Source organism: Lolium rigidum, chromosome 3, assembly GCF_022539505.1.
Source record: "Lolium rigidum isolate FL_2022 chromosome 3, APGP_CSIRO_Lrig_0.1, whole genome shotgun sequence".
NCBI classification, from domain to species: Eukaryota; Viridiplantae; Streptophyta; class Magnoliopsida; order Poales; family Poaceae; genus Lolium; species Lolium rigidum.
In genome coordinates, this window is record NC_061510.1 from 204,819,576 (window position 1) to 204,841,865 (window position 22,290).

General features: G+C 41.2%; 1 protein-coding gene and 1 long non-coding RNA gene across 5 annotated transcripts; both read left to right on the forward strand.

Moving 5' to 3' along the window:
* The first annotated feature begins 15,554 nt into the window (after positions 1-15,554).
* On the forward strand, positions 15,555-18,570 carry LOC124702914 (probable esterase D14L). The gene is made up of 2 exons (XM_047235099.1): positions 15,555-16,015; positions 17,921-18,570. The coding sequence occupies exons 1-2, from the start codon at positions 15,645-15,647 to the stop codon at positions 18,363-18,365; spliced, it is 816 nt and encodes a 271-aa protein (XP_047091055.1). The 5' UTR covers positions 15,555-15,644; the 3' UTR covers positions 18,366-18,570.
* A 1,690-nt stretch (positions 18,571-20,260) lies between these two features.
* On the forward strand, positions 20,261-22,001 carry LOC124698862. Of its 4 annotated transcripts, XR_007001146.1 has the most exons (6): positions 20,261-20,376; positions 20,466-20,657; positions 20,750-20,778; positions 20,888-21,139; positions 21,759-21,841; positions 21,922-22,001. It is a non-coding gene; the product is annotated as an uncharacterized LOC124698862 (long non-coding RNA). The 4 variants fall into 4 exon arrangements; XR_007001143.1 differs by having other exon boundaries at positions 20,750-21,139; XR_007001145.1 differs by lacking the exon at positions 20,750-20,778.
* The last annotated feature ends 289 nt before the right edge of the window (positions 22,002-22,290 follow it).

The window sequence follows — 22,290 nt, forward strand, 5'->3', positions numbered from 1 at the left end:
AAACGCATAAAATCATCATAAAGTGCAAGCAAAACATGTAAGTATTGTCATAAAACAAGCATGGAACATCAGAAATTATAGGTACGTTGGAGACGTATCGGCATCCCCAAGCTTAGTTCCTGCTCGTCCTCGAGTAGGTAAACGATAAAAAGAGTAATTTCTGTAGTGACATGCTACTTACATAACCTTGATCATACTATTACAAAGCACATGAGATGAATGAAGTGACTCAAGGCAATGATCTATAGTTGCTAACAAATAGATAACATATAGCAAAACTTTTCATGTAGAGTACTTAAAAGACAAGCATCAAAAGCCTTGCACAAGAGTTAACTCATAAAGCAATTGATTCAAAGTAAAGGCATCGAAGCAACACAAAGGAAGATTTAAGTTTCAGCAGTTGCTTTCAACTTTCAACATGCATATCTCATGGATAATTGTCAACATAAAGTAATATGATGAATGCAAATAAGCAAGTATGTAAGACTCAATGCACAGTTGACACAAGTGTTTGCTTCTAAGATGGAAGGAAGTAGGTAAACCGACTCAACATAAAGTAAAAGAATGGCCCTTCGCAGAGGAAGCAGGGATTAAATCATGTGCTAGAGCTTTTTATGTTTTGAAATCATATAGAGAGCATAAAAGTAAAGTTTTGAGAGGTGTTTGTTGTTGTCAACGAATGATAGTGGGCACTCTAACTACCTCATCAACCAGACTTTCAAGAGCGGCTCCCATGAAGGATGTTATCTCTACCAGCAAGGTAGATCATCCCTCTTCTCTTTTGTTTACACATGTATTTTAGTTTCATTATTTATGGATGACGCTCCTCCCAACCTTTTGCTTACACAAGCCATGGCTAACCGAATCCTCGGGTGCCTTCCAACATTCACATACCATGAAGGAGTGTCTATTTAGATTAATTAATTTGGGGCTGGGAATCCCATTGCCAGCTCTTTTTGCAAAATTATTGGATACGCGGATGAAGCCACTAGTCCATTGGTGAAAGTTGCCCAACAAGAATGAAAGATAAACACCACATACTTCCTCATGAGCTATAAAACATTGACACAAATCAGAGGTGATAAATTTTGAATTATTTAAAGGTAGCACTCAAGCAATTTACTTTGGAATGGCGGAGAAATACCATGTAGTAGGTAGGTATGGTGGACACAAATGGCATAGTGGTTGGCTCAAGGTTTTGGATGCATGAGAAGCATTCCCTCTCAGTACAAGGCTTTGGGCTAGCAAGGTTATTTGAAGCAAACACAAGTATGAACCGGTACAGCAAAACTTACATAAGAACATATTGCAAGCATTATAATACTCTACACTGTCTTCCTTGTTGCTCAAACACTTTTACCAGAAAATATCTAGACCTTAAGAGAGACCAATCATGCAAACCAATTTCAACAAGCTCTACGATAGTTCTCCACTAATAGGTTTAAACTACATGAAAAAAACTTAATCATGATCTACTTGAGAGCTCAAAACAATTGCCAAGTGTCAAATTATTCAAGACAATATGAGGCATTTTCTGTTTCCAACCAAATAACCATAAGTGATGTAGCTTCCAACTTTTATCATTGAACATTAAAAGTAAAACGAAGAACAAGTGTTCATATGAAAAAGCGGAGCGTGTCTCTCTCCCAAACAAGGATTGCTAGGATCCGATCTTATTCAAACAAAAACACAAATAAAAGCACATAGACGCTCCAAGTAAAACACATATGATGTGACCGAATAAAAATATAGTTTCAATAGAAGAAACCTGATAAGTTGATGAAGAAGGGGATGCCTTGGGCATCCCCAAGCTTAGACGCTTGAGTCTTCTTGAAATATGCAGGGATGAACCACGGGGGCATCCCCAAGCTTAGACTTTTCACTCTTCTTGATCATATATCATCCTCCTCTCTTGACCCTTGAAAACTTCCTTCACCTTGGTCCTCAAAAAACTTCTCATAAACTTCATTAGAGGGGTTAGTACTCAAAAAACTTGAATCCACCTTGGTCCTGTAGTGACACATTGCAAGAACTCAATAAAACATTAGCCACAGCTCTCCACGTGTAGAAAGCCTTGCTTAAAGTCCGCAAGAGACAATGCAAAAAAACAGAGACAGAATCTGCCAAAACAGAACAGCCAGTAAAGACGAATTTTAACGAGGTACTTCCGTTGCTCAAATCAGAAAACTCAAAACTAACGAAAGTTGCGTACATATCTGAGGAACACGCACGTAAATTGGCATAATTTTCTGAGTTACCTAGAGAGAAAACAGCCCAGATTCGTGACAGATAGAAATCTGTTTCTGCGCAGAAATCCAAATCTAGTATCAACCTTCGATTAGACGCTTCACTTGGCACAACATTGCAATAAAATAAAGATAATGAGAGGTTGCTACAGTAGTAACAACTTCCAAGAAACAAATATAAAATAGAGGTACTGTAGCAAAATAAACACATGGGTTATCTCCCAAGAAGTTCTTTCTTTATAGCCATTAAGATGGGCTCAAGCAGTTTTAATGATGCACTCGCAAGAAATAAGAGTTGAAGCAAAAGAGAGTATCAAAAGGCAAATTCAAAACACATTTAAGTCTAACCCACTTCCTATGCATAGGAATCTTGTACACAAATAAATTCATGAAGAACAAAGTGACAAGCATAAGAAGATAAAACAAGAGTAACTTCAAAATTTTCAGCATATAGAGAGGTGTTTTAGCACCATGAAAATTTCTACAACTATATTTTCCTCTCTCATAATAATTTTCAGTAGCTTCATGAACAAACTCAATAATATAACTATCACATATAGCATGCTTTTCATGATCCATAAACACATAATTTTTATCAAGCTCAGAAATAGTGCGATTAAAACTTTCAAACACACTTTTATCAATAATATAACAAGATGGTTGCTCAATCTCAAGAGATATGGGACTCATAGATAATGTCAAGACCTCTCCAATCCCATTTTCATTAGTAGTACAATTAATATTATCAAGTAACATAGGACCATCATCAAGAGCTTTATCATAAACATTTGCTACGCAAAATTCTCTAGTACCATGCATTTCAACATCAGGCACAAACAAAGCATTATCATAAGATTTATCAAAGTAGCATGGATTATCATAAATAACAGTAGCATAATTATTCTCACAAGTTCTACTCATAGGTAATATTTCAAGAGAATCCACAGGAACATAACATTCATCCTCCTTTGGTAAGCATGGAGGACAATCAAATAGTGTAAGAGATAAAGAGTTACTCTCATTAGAAGGTTCGCATGGGTAGCTAATCCATTCTTCCTCCTTTTGTTCATCACTCTCCTCTTCTTTTTCATCCAATGAGCTTTCAGGTTCATCAATTTCCTCGTCTTTTTCATCCAATGAGCTTTCAGGTTCATCAATTTCTTCTTCCACAGGTCCCTGCGAATTGTGAGTGCATTCTTGTGCATTAATGAGTCTCTTTTTATAATCAATGATATAAGGATTATCAGTGTAACTTTCATTGCAAAAATTAAGGATAGAAGAGACATAATCTTTAAGGTCCTTACAAACAACACAAGTTTCATAATTTTTAACCATGAAGGATTCTATCTCAGAGGCTCCCATAAATATGACAAATTGTTCTACCTCTTCAAACCCAAAATGAATATAGCTATTTCGATTATAGTTTTTAATTAAAAATTCCTCACTAAACCCACATTGAAATTTAAGATGTTTAGTGTCCTGTTGAGAGCAACAGTTTATATCATGGCGTTTAAGCAAGATTTTAGCAATTGTATTCAATTTTTCTATCACAGCCCTCATGACTTTACCAGTTCTTGATTCTCTATAATTATTATAATATTCTATAAGCTCCAAGTAGGTTGTTGGTTCTCCCATAATAGCAGTTTTTTAATTTTTCGATTTTTCAAATTTTTATGGATTTTCAGGTATATGAGGAAAATAAAGCAAGACAAAAAGTAACTAGGCAAAAGTAAACTAAGCAAAATAATAATAGACAGAAATAAACTAAGCACAAATAAACTAAACAAAAGTAAACTAAGCACAACAAAATAAAATAAAACAGAGAGAGATGTAGAGTGTACTCCCCAGGTGAACTTATGAGTAGAGCTATGCCTCCCCGGCAACGGCGCCGGAAAACGATCTTGATAACCCACAAGTATAGGGGATCGCGAGCGGTCTTCGAGGGAAGTAAAACCCAAATTTATTGATTCGACACAAGGGGAGGTAAAGAATACTTATAAGCCTTAACAAGCGAGTTGTCAATTCAGCTGCACCTGGAAAATCACTAGTAACAGGGGTGATGTGAAAGTAGCGAGTGATATGAGAGCGAGTAATGCAAGTAACACAGCAGCAGTAATAGTAACACAGGAGCAATGGCACCAGAAGATAGTTGATACTACTTCCAATGACATGTAGAACGAGTATATAATGATGAGAGATGGACCGGGGTTCCCAGCTATCTACACTAGTGGCAACTCTCCAATAACAAGTGTTGGGTGAACAAATTACAGTCGGGCAATTGATAGGATTGAAATAGCATTAAGACAGAACATCAAGATCATTAATCAATGTAGGCATGTTTTCCAATTATAGTCGTACGTGCTCGCAATGAGAAACTTGCACAACATCTTTTGTCCTACCAGCCGGTGGCAGCCGGGCCTCTAGGGAATCTACTGTAAATTAAGGTACTCCTTTTAATAGAGCACCGGAGCAAAGCATTAACACTCCGTGAAAACATGTGATCCTCATATCTAAGCCTTCCCCTCCAGTTGTCCCAATTTCTGTCACTTTGGGGCCTTCGGTTCCGGACATAGACATGTGCATACAACTTGTAGATACAATCTAAGCAATAAGTATAGAGCTTAAATCTAAGATCATGCCACTCGTGCCCTAGTGACAAGCATTAAGCATAACAAGATTGCAGCAACAATAACTTCATAAACTTTGTAGATAGACAATCATAATGTAACAATCCATCGGATCCCGACAAACACAACACCGATTACATCGGATGAATCTCAATCATGTAAGGCAGCTCATGAGATCATTGTATTGAAGTACATGGGAGAGATGATACCAACTAGCTACAGCTAGAACCCGTAGTCCATGGGGGAACTACTCACGGAGCATGATGGAGGCGATGGCGTCGATGGAGATGGCTTCCGGGGCACTTCCCCGTCCCGGCAGGGTGCCGGAACAGAGACTTCTGTCCCCCGAATTGGAGTTTCGCGATGGTGGCGGCGCCCCTGGAGTCTTTCTGGAGTTTCGTCAATTGGTACTGCGTTTTTAGGTCGAAAGGGCTTAAATAGGCGAAGAGGCGGTGCAGGAGGGGCGACAGGGTGGCCCCACAGTAGGCCGGCACGGCCAGGGTGTGTCCCGCGCGGCCCACATGTGTGGTGGCCCCCTGGCTCTCCTCCGACTCCCCTTCGGTGTTCTGGGTGCTTCCGGGAAAAATAGGATGTTTGGTCTTCGTTTCGTCGAATTCCGAGAATATTGCCCGAACAACCTTTACGGAACCAAAAACGACGAAAACGAGAACTGGCACTGTGGCATCTTGTTAATATGTTAGTTCCGGAAAACGCATAAAATCATCATAAAGTGCAAGCAAAACATGTAAGTATTGTCATAAAACAAGCATGGAACATCAGAAATTATAGGTACGTTGGAGACGTATCAGCGTCCTAGGGTGGGCCCGCGCCTAGGGGTGGTTTGGAGCCCCCTGGCCCATCTCGGCCTCCCCTCCTGGCTTTCTCCGTCATCTGGAAAAATATGATTTTTTGTATCTTTGTTGGGAATTGTTGGTCTTCAGAAATATGGTGCCTTAACGGTCCTTTTTCCAGCAGATTCTTGGCTCCGGTGGTTAATTCTCCAATAATCATCAAACATGCAAAAATAGATGGAATGACATAAGTATCACCTCTAAATATGAAATATATCAATGAATAACAGTAAATTATGATATAAAATAATGATGGAAATTGGGTGTATCAAGGCGCGGATGAAAAAAAAACTTAGTGGAGAGGGTGGGGGCGCGATGGCCGACTCTGGAGAAGAAAGAGTGTGGAGGGAGGGGCTTTAGAGGGATTGCCAACTGGGGGGGTGGTCAAGTGATGAGATGCTCGACGCAAGGTGGGGCGGTGGGGGTGGGTGATACGTCCCAAACGTATCTATAATTTCTTATGTTACAAGCTACTTTTATGATGATACTCACATGTTTTATACACATTATATGTCATTATTATGCATTTTCCGGCACTAACCTATTGACGAGATGCCGAAGAGCCAGTTGTTGTTTTTTGCTATTTTTGGTTTCAGAAATCCTAGTAAGGAAATATTCTCGGAATTGGACGAAATCAACGCCCAGGGTCCTATTTTTCCACGAAGCTTCCAGAAGTCCAAAGAGGAAACGAAGTGGGGCCACGAGGTGGCCACACAACAGGGCGGCGCGGCCCAAGACCTGGCCGCGCCGGCCTACTGTGTGGGCCCCTCGTGACGCCCCTTCACCTGACCTTCCGCCTACTTAAAGCCTTCGTCGCGAAACCCCCAGTACCGAGAGCCACGATACGGAAAACCTTACTGAGACTCCGCCGCCGCCAATCCCATCTCGGGGGATTCAGGAGATCACCTCCGGCACCCTGCCGGAGAGGGGAATCATCTCCCGGAGGTCTCTTCATCGCCATGATCGCCTCCGGATCGATGTGTGAGTAGTCCACCCTCGGACTATGGGTCCATAGCAGTAGCTAGATGGCTGTCTTCTCCTCATTGTGCTATCATGTTAGATCTTGTGAGCTGCCTAACATGATCAAGATCATCTATTTGTAATGCTACATGTTGTGTTTGTTGGGATCCGATGAATATTGAATACTATGTCAAGTTGATTATCAATCTATCCTATATGTTATTTATGTTCTTGCATGCTCTCCGTTGCTAGTAGAGGCTCTGGCCAAGTTGATACTTGTGACTCCAAGAGGGAGTATTTATGCTCGATAGTGGGTTCATGCCTCCATTAAATCTGGGACGAGTGACGGAAAGTTCTAAGGTTGTGGATGTGCTTGTTGCCACTAGGGATAAAACATCGATGCTTTGTCTAAGGATATTTGTGTTGATTACATTACGCACCATACTTAATGCAATTGTCTCGTTGTTTACAACTTAATACTGGAAGGGGTTCGGATGATAACCTCGAAGGTGGACTTTTTAGGCATAGATGCATGCTTGGATAGCGGTCTATGTACTTTGTCGTAATGCCCTAATTAAATCTCATAGTATTCATCATGATATATGTATGTGCATTGTTATGCCTTCTTTATTTGTCAATTGCCCAACTGTAATTTGTTCACCCAACATCTGTTTATCTTATGGGAGAGACACCACTAGTGAACTGTGGATCCCGGTCCTATTCTTTACATCTGAAATACAATCTACTGCAATTGTTCTTTACTGTTCTTCGCAAACAATCATCATCATCCACACTATACATCTAATCCTTTGTTTACAGCAAGCCGGTGAGATTGACAACCTCACTGTTACATTGGGGCAAAGTACTGTGATTGTGTTGTGCAGGTTCCACGTTGGCGCCGGAATCCCTGGTGTTGCGCCGCACTACACTCCGCCACCAACAACCTTCAACGTGCTTCTTGGCTCCTACTAGTTCGATAACCTTGGTTTCTTACTGAGGAAAAACTTGCTGCTGTGCGCATCACACCTTCCTCTTGGGGTTCCCAACGGACGTGTCAACTATGCGCATCAAGACTGTTTTCTGGCGCCGTTGCCGGGGAGATCAAGACACGCTGCAAGGGGAGTCTCCCACTTCCAATCTCTTTACTTTGTTTTTGTCTTGCTTTACTTTACTTTATTTACTGCTTTGTTTGCTCTTTATATCAAAAACACAAAAAAAATTAGTTGCTAGCTTTACTTTATTTACTGTCTTGTTCTTTATATCGAAAACACAAAAAAATTAGTTACTTGCATTTACTTTATTTCAGTTTGCTTTATTTACTACTGCTAAAATGGGTACTGTTGAGAATACTAAGTTGTGTGACTTCACTAGCACAAATAATAATGATTTCTTATGCACACCTATTGCTCCACCTGCTACTACAGCAGAATTCTTTGAAATTAAACATGCTTTACTGAATCTTGTTATGAGAGAGCAATTTTATGGTGTTGGTTACGATGATGCTTGCTGCCCATCTTACTAATTTTGTTGAATTATGTGAAATGCAAAAGTATAAGGATGTAGATGGTGACATTATAAAATTAAAATTGTTTCCTTTCTCCTTGAGAGGAAGAGCTAAAGATTGGTGCTATCTCTGCCTAGAAATAGTGTTGATTCATGGACTAAATGTAAGAATGCTTTTATTGGTAGATATTATCCTCCCGCTAAAATTATATCTTTGAGAAGTAGCATAATGAATTTTAAGCAATTAGATAATGAACATGTTGCTCAAGCATGGGAGAGAATGAAATCTTTGGTGAAGAATTGCCCAACCCATGGACTAACTACTTGGATGATCATCCAAACCTTTTATGCAGGATTGAATTTTTCTTCGCGGAACCTATTGGATTCAGCTGCTGGAGGTACCTTTATGTCCATTACTTTGGGGGCGGCAACAAAGCTTCTTGATGATATGATGATAAATTACTCTGAATGGCACACGGAAATAGCTCCACAAGGTAAGAAGGTAAATTCTGTTGAAGAAACCTCCTCCTTGAGTGATAAGATTGATGCTATTATGTCTATGCTTGTGAATGGTAAATCTAATGTTGATCCTAATAATGTTCCTTTAGCTTCATTGGTTGCCCAAGAAGAACATGTTGATGTGAATTTCATTAAAAGTAATAATTTCAACAACAATGCTTATAGGAATAATTCTGGTAACAACTATAGGCCATATCCTGCTAGTGGTAATGATTATGGTAATTCTTATGGTAATGGAAAAGATGCTAGAAATTGAAAGATCCACTAAGAGCTTTATGCAATCACAATATGAGCAAAATCAATTGTTTACTAAAACTATGAATGAACAGTCTACCTTGTTGAAAAATATAGGAAATCAACTTGAAAATTTGAATATGGAGATTTCGGGTTTGCAAACTAAGATTTCAAATGCTGAAAACCGAATATCATACATGTCTACGTCACAATCCTCCTTAATTAATAAAATGGCTGCTAAACCTGAGGATATTGATAATAAAATTGTTACTACAGCAAATGCCATCCAAGTTCGAATTAATGAAAATATTAGATTGATGGCTGAATTGCATGCTAGGTGGCAAAGAGAAGAAAATGAAAAACTAGCTAAAGAGAATAATGTAGCTAAAGTTTGGACTATTACCACCACTAGTAATGATAATGCTTCACATGTTGCTACACCTCCTACTATCAATGGTAAAATAATTGGTGTTGGAAATGTTTCTACTCCTAGTGCAAAGCGTGCAAAGTTACCTGAAACTGCTAAAACTGTTGAAACTGCTTGTGATAAAACTGCTGAAATTTTTCAAAATGTTGGGGACAATGATTCCATTGTTGTAGGTCATAATGATTTAGATTTTGATGATTGTCACATCTCTGAAGTTATAAAGTTCTTACAAAAACTTGCTAAAAGTCCCAATGCTAGTGCTATAAATTTGGCCTTTACAAAACATATTACAAATGCTCTCATAAAAGCTAGAGAAGATAAACTAAAACTTGAAATCTCTATTCCTAGGAAGTTAGAAGATGGTTGGGAGCCTATCATTAAGATGAGGGTCAATGATTTTGATTGTAATGCTTTATGTGATCTTGGTGCAAGTATTTCTGTTATGCCTAAGAAAATTTATGATATGCTTGACTTGCCACCATTGAAAAATTGTTATTTGGATGTTAATCTTGCTGATAATGCTATAAAGAAACCTTTGGGGAGGATTGATAATGTTCGTATTATGGTTAACAATAACCTTGTCCCGTTGATTTTATTGTCTTGGATATTGAATGCAATGCATCTTGTCCCATTATATTGGGAAGACCTTTTCTTCGAACTGTTGGTGCTACCATTGATATGAAGGAAGGTAATATTAAATATCAATTTCCTCTCAAGAAAGGTATGGAACACTTCCCTAGAAAGAGAATGAAGTTACCTTATGATTCTATTATTAGAACAAATTATGATGTTGATGCTTCATCTCTTGATAATACTTGATACACACTTTCTGCGCCTAGCTGAAAGGCGTTAAAGAAAAGCGCTTATGGGAGACAACCCATTATTTTACTTCTGCACTTTATTTTATATTTGAGTCTTGGAAGTTGTTTACTACTGTAGAAACCTCTCCTTATCTTTATTTTATTGCATTGTTGTGCCAAGTAAAGTCTTTGATAGTAAAGCCAATACTAGATTTGGATTGCTGCGCAGGAACAGATTTCTTGCTGTCACGGATTTGAGCAGTAGTCTCTGTAGAAAAATCAAAAAAATCTGCCAATTTACGTGCGTGATCCTCAGATATGTACGCAACTTTCATTCAATTTGGGTATTTTCATCTGAGCAAGTCTGGTGCCACTTTAAAATTCGTCTTTACGAACTGTTCTGTTTTGACAGATTCTGCCTTTTATTTCGCATTGCCTGTTTTGCTATGTTTGATGGATTTATTTGTTCCATTAACTTCCAGTAGCTTTGTGCAATGTCCAGAAGTGTTAATAATGATTATGTCACCTCTGAATATATGATTATGCACTGACCCTCTAATGAGTTTGTTTCGAGTTTGGTGTGGAGGAAGTTTTCAAGGGTCAAGAGAGGAGGATGATACAATATGATCAAGAAGAGTGAAAAGTCAAATCTTGGGGATGCCCCCGTGGTTCATCCCTGCATATTTTAAGAAGACCCAAGCGTCTAAGCTTGGGGATGCCCAAGGCATCCCTTCTTCATCGACAACTTATCAGGTCACCTCTAGTGAAACTATATTTTTATTCCGTCACATCTCATGTGCTTTACTTGGAGCGCCTGTTTGTTTTTGTTTTTGTTTTTGTTTGAATAAAATCGGATCCTAGCATTCTTTGTTTGGGAGAGAGACACGCTCCACTGTTTCGTATGAACACATATGTTCTTAGCTTTATCTTTAATGTTCATTGCGAAAGTTGGACTATTTCATTCATTGTTATATGGTTGGAAACGGAAAATGCCGCATGTGGTAAATGGTATAATGTCTTGAATAATGTGATACTTGGCAATTGTTGTACTCATATAGATCATGTTTAAGCTCTTGCATCATGTACCTTGTACCAATTAATGAATAACTACATAGAGCTTGTTAAAATTTGGTTTGCATGATTGATCTCTAGAGTCTAGATATTTTCACGGTTAAGGTGTTTGAACAACAAGGAGACAATATAAAGTCTTATAATAGTTACAATATGTTCATATGTGAGCTTTGCTGCACCTTTTATACTTGAGTTTGCTTCAAACAACCTTGCTAGCCTAGCCTTGTATTGAGAGGAATTCTTCTCGTGCATCCAAATCCTTGAGCCAAATACTATGCCATTTGTGTCCACCATACCTACCTACCACATGGTATTTCTCTGCCATTCCAAAGTACATTACTTGAGTGCTACCTTTAAAATTCTATTCTTTGTCTTTGCAATATATAGCTCATGGGACAAATAGCCTTAAAAACTATTGTGGTGAAGAATATGTACTTATGTGTCTTATTTCTTAATAAGTTGCTTGTTGTGCGGTAACCATGTTTACGGGGATGCCATCAACTTTTACCTTTGTTGAATATCATGTGAGTTGCTATGCATGTTCGTCTTGTCCGAAGTAAGGGCGATTTTCATGATCAAATGGTTTGAGTATGCATACTTGTTAGAGAAGAACATTGGGCCGCTAACTAAAGCCATGATTCATGGTGGAAGTTTCGAGTTTGGACAACTAATCCTCAATCTCTTATGAGAAAATTAACAGTTGTTGAATGCTTATGCATTAAAGAGGAGTCCATTATCTATTGTCTATGTTGTCCCGGTATGAATGTCTAAGTTGAGAATAATCAAAAGCGAGAAATCCAATGCGAGCTTTCTCCTTAGACCTTTGTACAGTCGGCATAGAGGTACCCCTTTGTGACACTTGGTTGAAACATATGCTATGCAATGATAATCCATGTTAATCCAAGCTAATTAGAACAAGGTGCGAGCACTATTGGTATACTATACATGAGGCTTGCAACTTATAAGATATCTTATACATAACACATATGTTTTATTACTACCGTTGACAAAATTGTTTCTATGTTTTCAAAATGAAAAGCTCTAGCACAAATATAGTAATCCATGCTTCCCTCTGCGAAGGGCCTATCTTCTACTTTATTGTTGAGTCAGTTTACCTATTCTTTCTATCCCGAAGCAAACACTTGTATCAACTGTGTGCATTGATTCTTACATGTTTACCTATTGCACTTGTTATATTACTTTGTGTTGACAATTATCCATGAGATATACATGTTGAAGTTGAAAGCAACCGCTGAAACTTATATCTTCCTTTGTGTTGCTTCAATGCCTTTACTTTGAATTTGTTGCTTTATGAGTAACTCTTATGCAAGTCTTATTGATGCTTGTCTTGAAAGTATTATTCATGAAAAGTCTTTGCTATATGATTCATTAGTTTACTCATTATCTTCATCATTGCTTCAAATCGCTGCATTCATCTCATATGCTTTACAATAGTATGATCAAGATTATGATAGCATGTCACTTCAGAAATTATCTTTGTTATCGTTTACCTACTCGAGGGCGAGTAGGAACTAAGCTTGGGGATGCTTGATACGTCCCAAACGTATCTATAATTTCTTATGTTCCATGCTACTTTTATGATGATACTCACATGTTTTATACACATTATATGTCATTATTATGCATTTTCCGGCACTAACCTATTGACGAGATGCCGAAGAGCCGATTCGTTGTTTTCGTTGTTTTTGGTTTCAGAAATCCTAGTAAGGAAATATTCTCGGAATTGGACGAAATCAACGCCCAGGGTCCTATTTTTCCACGAAGCTTCCAGAAGTCCGAAGAGGAAACGAAGTGGGGCCACGAGGTGGCCACACAACAGGGCGGCGCGGCCCAAGCCCTGGCCGCGCTGGCCTACTATGTGGGCCCCTCGTGACGCCCCTTGACCAGCCCTTCCGCCTACTTAAAGCCTTCGTCGCGAAACCCCCAGTACCGAGAGCCACGATACGGAAAACCTTACTGAGACGCCGCCGCCGCCAATCCCATCTCGGGGGATTCAGGAGATCGCCTCCGACACCCTGCCGGAGAGGGGAATCATGTCCCGGAGGTCTCTTCATCGCCATGATCGCCTCCGGATCGATGTGTGAGTAGTCCACCCCTGGACTATGGGTCCATAGCAGTAGCTAGATGGTTGTATTCTCCTCATTGTGCTATCATGTTAGATCTTGTGAGCTGCCTAAAATGATCAAGATCATCTATTTGTAATGCTACATGTTGTGTTTGTTGGGATCCGATGAATATTGAATACTATGTCAAGTTGATTATCAATCTATCATATATGTTATTTATGTTGTTATTTATGTTCTTGCATGCTCTCCGTTGCTAGTAGAGGCTCTGGCCAAGTTGATACTTGTGACTCCAAGAGGGAGTATTTATGCTCGATAGTGGGTTCATGCCTCCATTAAATCTGGGACAGTGACAGAAAGTTCTAAGGTTGTGGATGTGCTGTTGCCACTAGGGATAAAACATCGATGCTTTGTCTAAGGATATTTGTGTTGATTACATTACGCACCATACTTAATGCAATTGTCTGTTGTTTGCAACTTAATACTGGAAGAGGTTCGGATGATAACCTGAAGGTGGACTTTTTAGGCATAGATGCATGCTGGATAGCGGTCTATGTACTTTGTCGTAATGCCCCGATTAAATCTCATAGTACTCATCATGATATATGTATGTGCATTGTTATGCCTTCTTTATTTGTCAATTGCCCAACTGTAATTTGTTCACCCAACATCTGTTTATCTTATGGGAGAGACACCACTAGTGAACTGTGGACCCCGGTCCTATTCTTTACATCTGAAATACAATCTACTGCAATTGTTCTTTACTGTTCTTCGCAAACAATCATCATCCACACTATACATCTAATCCTTTGTTTACAGCAAACCGGTGAGATTGACAACCTCACTGTTACGTTGGGGCAAAGTACTGTGATTGTGTTGTGCAGGTTCCACGTTGGCGCCGGAATCCCTGGTGTTGCGCCGCACTACACTCCGCCACTAACAACCTTCAACGTGCTTCGTGGCTCCTACTGGTTCGATAACCTTGGTTTCTTACTGAGGGAAAACTTGCTGCTGTGCGCATCACACCTTCCTCTTGGGGTTCCCAACGGACGTGTCAACTACGCGCATCAGCGGGCGGTTAGACCGTTGGTGGAGGGCGGTTCACCAGAATTGAGGAAGAATAAGGTGGCGGCAATTTTATCATTGTTGATGTCCGAATCTGACTGCCCAAAAGAAATGGGCGGTCGACCGCCTGCTAGGGATGCCTCTTTGCAACTATGATCTTTGATGGTTCAAATCAAGGTTTAAAATAGTGCGCTATTTCTCCTATAATAGCACGATATAACATATTTGGAGGGTCCACACTTAATTTTAGTAACTTTGCTCGCTATGGCGCTATTTGTGAAATAGCATGGTATAACGCACTAAAACTTGATAGCGTTATCGCGCTAATTTTCAAGCTAAGTTGCTTTCAGTTTTTCGTGGTGATGAACTGCAATCTGTTGGTTCCTCTTCTAGATTAGAACATAATATCGCTAATGCTAATGATTCTTAATAAATAATTTATATTATGTTGTTGCTTTGTGGAATGCTGATGTTAGCCTTCTGAAAATTGGAGATCTATTTGTTATGTGTGGTTATGTATGTATGATTCGGTCATTTTTTGGACTAAATATTCAACCTTTTTAGCGAAATCTTTTATTTTTAGGCTATATTTGATTATTTTTTAAACGCTATTTAAAATATAGCACGCAATTAGCACGATATAGCGGACGTAGTGTTTGAAGGAGGCTGACGCTATTTCATTTAGCACGCTATTTTAAACCTTGGTTCAAATTACAACCCACTCCCCTCGTGTACATACATGAAATGTCCACTCAGTTGACTTGTTTTGATCTCTTTGGCCCTGATTTTGTGCTAGACTCCAAATCAAGTTAGCTATTTCTTGTCTCGTCTCTGCCATGTGAGTTGTTTCCTCTCTCCTCGATGTTAAAACTTGAGTAGCATGTTCCTCTCGAACCGTATCTGAATTTGAGCTGATAGTTTACTAGAGTGGCCAGTGAATTATGCCTGATTCACTGGATTTTACTAGTAAAAATATGTGCAAGTTGAATTAAAATTTGAGGTTGAAACTTAAATAACAGGTCTCCCTCAAACCACAAGTCACGATCGAGGTTGAAGCCAGCTGTGGCTAGAAGTACAAAGCCTCCGGGAGTGGCAGAATCAGGTCCACACCCCCTGCCGCCTGCCCTGCGCCGCCCGCCTTAAAACCCCCGCCACCAATCCTGTTCCCACTGCCGCCCTCGCTTTGCTTGCTCCCTCGCACCCCGTCAAAGCAGAGCAGAGCACACCAGAAAAGAAACCAAACCATCTATCAAATCCATGGGGATCGTGGAGGAGGCTCACAACCTGCGGGTGGTCGGGGAGGGCAAGCGCGGGGTGATCGTCCTGGCGCACGGCTTCGGCACGGACCAGTCCGTATGGAAGCACCTCGTGCCGCACCTCGTCGCCGACTACCGCGTCGTCCTCTTCGACACCATGGGCGCCGGCCCAACCAACCCGGACTACTTCGACTTCACACGATACGCCACGCTCGAGGGCTACGCGCTCGACCTCCTCGCCATCCTCGAGGAGCTCGGGGTCGCATCCTGCATCTACGTCGGGCACTCCGTCTCTGCCGTCATCGGCGTGCTCGCCTCCATCTCCAGGCCCGACCTCTTCTCCAAGCTAGTGCTCCTTTCCGCCTCTCCCAGGTACGCAAGATCCTTCTCTCCCACGTCCACACTTGCTTTATTCGTTTAACAATTTCCCCAACTTAATTTGACCAATTACACATACGGTTTTTTTTTCCGAAGGAGATTACACATAGTATGATTCTTGACTACACATATCAGTGTCTTTGATGGTCTTAATCGTATCGATTGGGGAATTTGACTGCTCCGAGAGCGTCGTTTGCTAGTTGCTTCATTTACAGCCTATGCTTTCGCTTCGATCGATTTGGCATAATAAATTCACCTCAAGAGGGAAGTTTTTGATTCGGGGGCAGACGGCAGCTTCAAATTCCTGAAATTTGCTCGCTAGGGACATACCATGGCTTAGGCGTCACTAATTCAACTAACTATATATTTTTATTACATGACCGTACCTGTATTGAGATGGCGACATCTTGAGGTCTTGCCTCAAAGGATTAGCTCTCCCAGTTGTACTCCAAAAACATTGATGGGCGATGGTGACCTGGATATCAAAAAATCTGTTTACATGTCACAGCTTAATTTAGTACTTAGATTTTAGAGGGGCGTTGGGTGTTGAACTGTTGGATCTTATATTAATAAATAGCTTAGTTGAGAAGAAATCAAGATAATGCTACCTGCCAACTGGCATACAAGGTTGCGCTTTGGATGTGGATAGTTGTTATTATTCGGAGAATCTAAGTAGCCTGCTTGCTCACATTTGTCCCCCGCACAGCAGATGATATTCCCCACAAACTGTTAACCCATTAGCAATCCGTTGAATTTGTCTCGGTGAGGGCTTGAAAACAAGATCGATGTTGTTATGTTTGGACAGAATTCTTTTTGTCTCCGCAATTTGGTACGTTATATTACCATTACCATTAGTTGTTAAATATGAAAATTCAAATGATTTATCTCTAAAACCGGTAATCCATTAGTGAACCGTTGAATTCGTCTTAGAACCTGAAAAAAAAATCCCACGTCGTTAGCAAGTTCAGATTCAAATCATACTTAAGCATTCTGTTTGGTCAAACAAAAATACAATCAACTGTGTTCGTAAACCTTTAGTGACATCCTATATAAGCTGAATTTACCTTTCTTTATGAGAATCATCATTCTTGTATCATGGAACATATTGATTACAAGGAACAAGAACACCTTGCAGAGCAAGCAATCCTCCTTAAAAAATGGAAGCCAATACATTTGGAAAAAAATGGAAGCAAATTTGTTGTCATCAACTAACCATGGTTGGCCATCATGCTAGGAAGAAATATGTGTTCCAAACTCCCAATATTGGATTTTCCTTTGCTCTAGCCTCTATCAAAGTTAGGGTATAGTGACTCTTAATGGCGGTTCAGAACTTTATCAGAACCTTCGATCATATAGACGGAATGTCTTGATATGTCTCAGTCTTGGCAGCAAGGAAGATAAAAATGTTTGGAAGTGTTCTACCGTTGTACAAATTTATATACCACGCTTGGGTAAATGATATTATGAGATAATATTACTTACGAGATAGGCCTATGAGCTAATGTTTGAGGATGTGTGTGTGCTCTGTATGACTTAATCCAACAAAACCACTCAGATTATCGAATCACGATAATCAAATTGGCGAAACAAGCGATAAAGGAAGAACACCTCAGTGTAGGCTCCGAGTATGATCAGAACTACCTGAGATGTTGACCCCTAACAGAAGCCTCCCTATCAAATAAATCTCGTTGGTTGGTTGGTCTACTGCCAAACTAATATAGATTTAGATCATAGTTAATGGTTTTGTTTGGCCAAACAGAAATACAAACAATTCTGTTCATAGACTTTCAGTGACATCATATATAAACTGAATTTTCCTTTCTTTATGAGAATCATCATTATTGCATCATGGAGCATATACTTTTTTGTCACATAACCAGTCCTGTCTTGACGAAATAGGTACCTCAATGATGCAGACTACTATGGGGGATTCGAGCAGGAAGAGCTTGATCAGCTGTTTGAAGCAATGGGGTCAAACTACAAGGCCTGGTGCTCAGGTTTTGCACCACTCTGTGTTGGAGGGGACATGGAGTCGGTGGCAGTTCAGGAGTTCAGCCGAACTCTCTTCAACATCCGTCCAGACATTGCCCTGAGCGTTGCCCAGACGATATTCCAGAGCGATGTGCGCAGCCTCCTCCCCCTCGTCACAGTCCCTTGCCATATTGTTCAGAGCACCAAGGACCTGGCAGTGCCAGTTGCGGTGTCAGAGTACCTGCACAAGAATCTCGGCGGTGACTCCATCGTTGAGGTGATGCCTTCCGAGGGCCATCTCCCCCAGCTTAGCTCGCCGGACATCGTCACCCCAGTCTTGCTCCGACATATCCAGCATGATATTGCATTCTAGGTCGTGCAACCATCCCTCCTAGAAGGTATATTGATCGGAAGCCAGTATCTGTATTTCACTTTTATTCAGTGTAGGATCCCCCCACCTGTTGTTGCCATAATAAGTTTCATATTCACCACGCGTTGTAAATCGTTTCAAAATTGTAGTCTACATTGTAAACCATTGTCCGTTTCTAAATGTGTATAATAATCATGTTGGTATCCAAGGTATCCGATTCATCCTTTGTACAAGCTCTTGCATGAATGACGGGTCGGTGTCAACCGGGTTTTCGATTCAGACCGTTCGAGTCCATCCATGCATTCCAAGTGTCATTGTGAGGAAAAATCCTTCGCGTGAAGCTTCTTCCATTCCTAGAGAGAACACATGATGACTGTAACTAGTAAGCAAAAGTCACAATGGAAATGATGGAAATTGAGAGAGCACGTGATGATTGTAACTAGATAAAGTTATGCTCTGCTATTAAGCCATGTAGGTGCTGTTTAGTTTGACAGAATTTGAGTGTTGGCCTGTTGCATTTGCTAAGTGTATGTGCAATGGGAGAAATGATGCTAACAGTTCACTTTTGCTTGTGTATGTCGTCCAGATTTCAGTTATTAAGATTTTGCACGGTCGGGTTTTCCTTTCTCAATTTCTTTTTGAACTAAAATCACGAAACTTATTATGGAGCGGAGGCAGTAGTAAGTATTGTGTTCAATTTTCAGCTACGAAGTTAACTGAATGTCCATGTTCAATTTTGTGCTACCGAAGGTCGGTGCAGTTGTGTACCAGAAGAAATCGGACTTGGAATTGTTGCTGGGGTCTTTGCTTCCAGCGGCAAGGATGCCCGCCGTTCTGAGGGGTCGGAGGAAGCCACCGTAGCTCACCCTGGAGGAGCAGCCGATGCGGCTCCCATCCCTTTCCGGCAGCTCGGTGACTCCCGTTTCGATGGTTTGGCTGCAGATGGAGGCTGGATGAAGGGGGTAAGATAAGCCGTGCCCTGCAAACGTGTCAGGATCCGAGCTCACTGACTAGACTTTTGGGAAGGGAGGGGGAAGAAGTTGGCGCTCCGGTGGCGTAGCCATGCGGAAGAAGATAACAGCGGATACGAAATTTAGGGTTTATTCATAGCGTGCCTCCCATCCTCCCACTCCTGCCCTTTATAACATAGAGCAGGACCACGCTTAGTTTAAAGTACAGCCATTACAAAGCTTAAACAAGATTAATGCGGGAATTAACACAGTTTAAACTCGGACGCTCTCAACCGTTGGATCCTTCGCCTGGCGACCTGAACTGTTGGATAACTGAAGAAGTGGTCGTCTGTCACCTGGCGTCATGAGGCGATCCTAACGATGCCCCCCCCCTTGAGACAAGGCCTCAGGGCTTGAACTTTGGGAACATCTTGGTGATGAATTTCGCGTCCTCCCAGGTTGCTTCGGCTTCTGTCATGCCTTCCCATTGGATTAACCATTGAGGTACAACTACATCATAGTCTCCTGCACTTCTTGGGACCTGTCGATGTTGTAGGATGGATACAGGTGAATATTTGATCATACCTAATGGAGTTACCAGTGGTAGATTGGTTGACGGTATTGCCTTAGGACCGATGTGCTTCTTGAGATGACTCACATGAAATTAGTTAACAGTATAATGGAACCACCTAGGAGCCTCCACAGCGATTTGAGATCCTAGATCGTCCGATCAGGCCATCTAACGGTGCAGGTACTGACTATTTCCGAACTCGCATTACAGCAGCGCTAACTAGATCGGTCGCGTTAAAAGGCCCGTTTCATTGAAGGGCTGCTACTCCCCGCATCTACCTAGGCCGCATCAGATTTGTTGGGCCCTGAAACACTTAAACGGGCCTTGGTGAGGTGCGGTGAAAGGGGCCTGGCGGCGCCGTGGTGCGAGAAGTTGGACAGGCGTTCTATCTTCTCCTCCCCTCGTTCCTCGTCCGCCTGCGCCGCCGAGGAGTACTTCATTGCCAGACCTGAAAAAATGGGATGCGACTCACACTCCCGACTAAGCAGCAAAGGTAGGTTACGGAATCCCGCATCTGTTTGTTCTTTTTAGTTCGATTTCGGCCGGATATATACAGTAGGCTAAATGTTCCTTTCTTCTAAGGAGACGGCGCCGGATCCGGCGGAATTTGCATGGCGTCCAGGCTGCTGAGTGGGCTCCCTCCACACGGGTAAACAATTTGTACATCCTGAAACTGCCTGCTGCGTCCCGGCAGATTGAAGCCGATCCGGTGGCGTTGGAAGTTCGAACAATGGTGGCTGAAGAGCGATGCTCGCCGGGGGGTGAAACTTCGAGGTATGTTACTTCTCCGCTGCCTATATCTAATTCAGTTCAACCTTTTGTACATGTTTTGTCGCATTGTCCTCACCATTCCCCACCGGCTGCAGATCCTCGAGCAGCTAGGTTTCTCGGCTAGGTTTCCTCTATTAGCTCTCTATCTTCATCTTTTCTGCAAAATTTTCTCTACAATCCTCTCTTCCGCACAACGATTCTACTGTGTCCGCACTGCAATTATGTCTCTCCAGTCTCCATTTTGTGCAGGGAGTGTTCATGCTGGTTCCGGTCAACTTTGTCAGCCAAGGCTGGGCTTCCGCCCAACGATTCTATGGTGTTCAGTGTAATTTATCATGTCTCTCCGGTATCCATTTTGCGCTGGGACTGTTCATGGCTCCATGCTGTTTCCAGTCAACTCGTTCAGCCAATCTTGGAGGCTGAGCTGATGTATTGAATTGGGGATTTCTTGCGTGACAATTCCTTATGGTTGCCGGCCAGGCCAGGTTAGACTGTCTGCTGGTAGTGACATACCTTATGTTTTCATGCTTTAGTATCTATTTGTACGTACGTATGACTGGTTATAGTGTGTATGCGAATCATTCATGCCATGATATTGTCAGTTATTATTTTTGCTGTATGCAGCAGATTGCATGAGCAGCATAGTCGAGTGTGCAACATAATCGGATTGTAGAGGGGGCACCTTGGTATAGAATTCTGTTCTATCCATAAGTGAGCCAAGACCAGTAATTTTCCTGGTTTATTACTTTGAAAAGCTACTAAATCCCAGCCACATGCACATCTGAAATCTTGATTTTATTTTTGCAACAGAGGTTAATTAAGTACATCCCTATGAATGCAATGGAATCTGTATGTTTGTTCATTCACCAGTACTTAGTTTCACACTTCTAGATGCACATGCCTTTGATTAGCTTTTTTTTTGGTTATTCAAGTGGTCAACATCTCTTTGTCCACTGTATAATGTACGAGGTTCGCAATGCAGATACAACCTTCAAGCTTATTACATGACCTCCATCTTCATCATTTACAGATTGTTTGCTTTGGTAAGGTCTTTGTACTACTTACGGCTAAATATCTCTTGGTTTTGTTTTCTACTATATATAGTGCTATCATCAACAGTTCAATGTCTTGTGAACCAAAGCCAATAGCAGTTAAAGGTTCATCTGGCAGCCATCGTTCTTGCCTAGGTTGGTTCTTCGTCCTATATGTTCCCTTTTTTCACTGGAATGTCTTATGCTGGCTTCATGTTGGTCTTCGACACCTGCAGTGCTAGGAACGGTTGCACTCCCTGCTGGGGGTTGATGGCGCGTCAACCATTGTGCAACACAGAGTTCAAGTGAGGAGGGGAGGAGCTACGGCTACGGCCTGATGTACAAGCACAAGAACTGGCATAGATCGGTGTTCATTCTCCAGACTGGGTCAGCTGAATGTGTCGAAGAGAACATTCCAGGTCTGCATTCATCAGTCTAAGTACTTCAGCTTTTTAGTTGTGTACTGATTTTTCTATGCATGGCATACTCCCCGTTGGACAAGCTCTTCCTAGATGTCAAAAGATAGGTTGAAAGAAACTGTTTTATTATTGCAATCCACTCGGTTAATTTTCAGCTGACCATGCCAAATTTAGAAAACTCTCTTG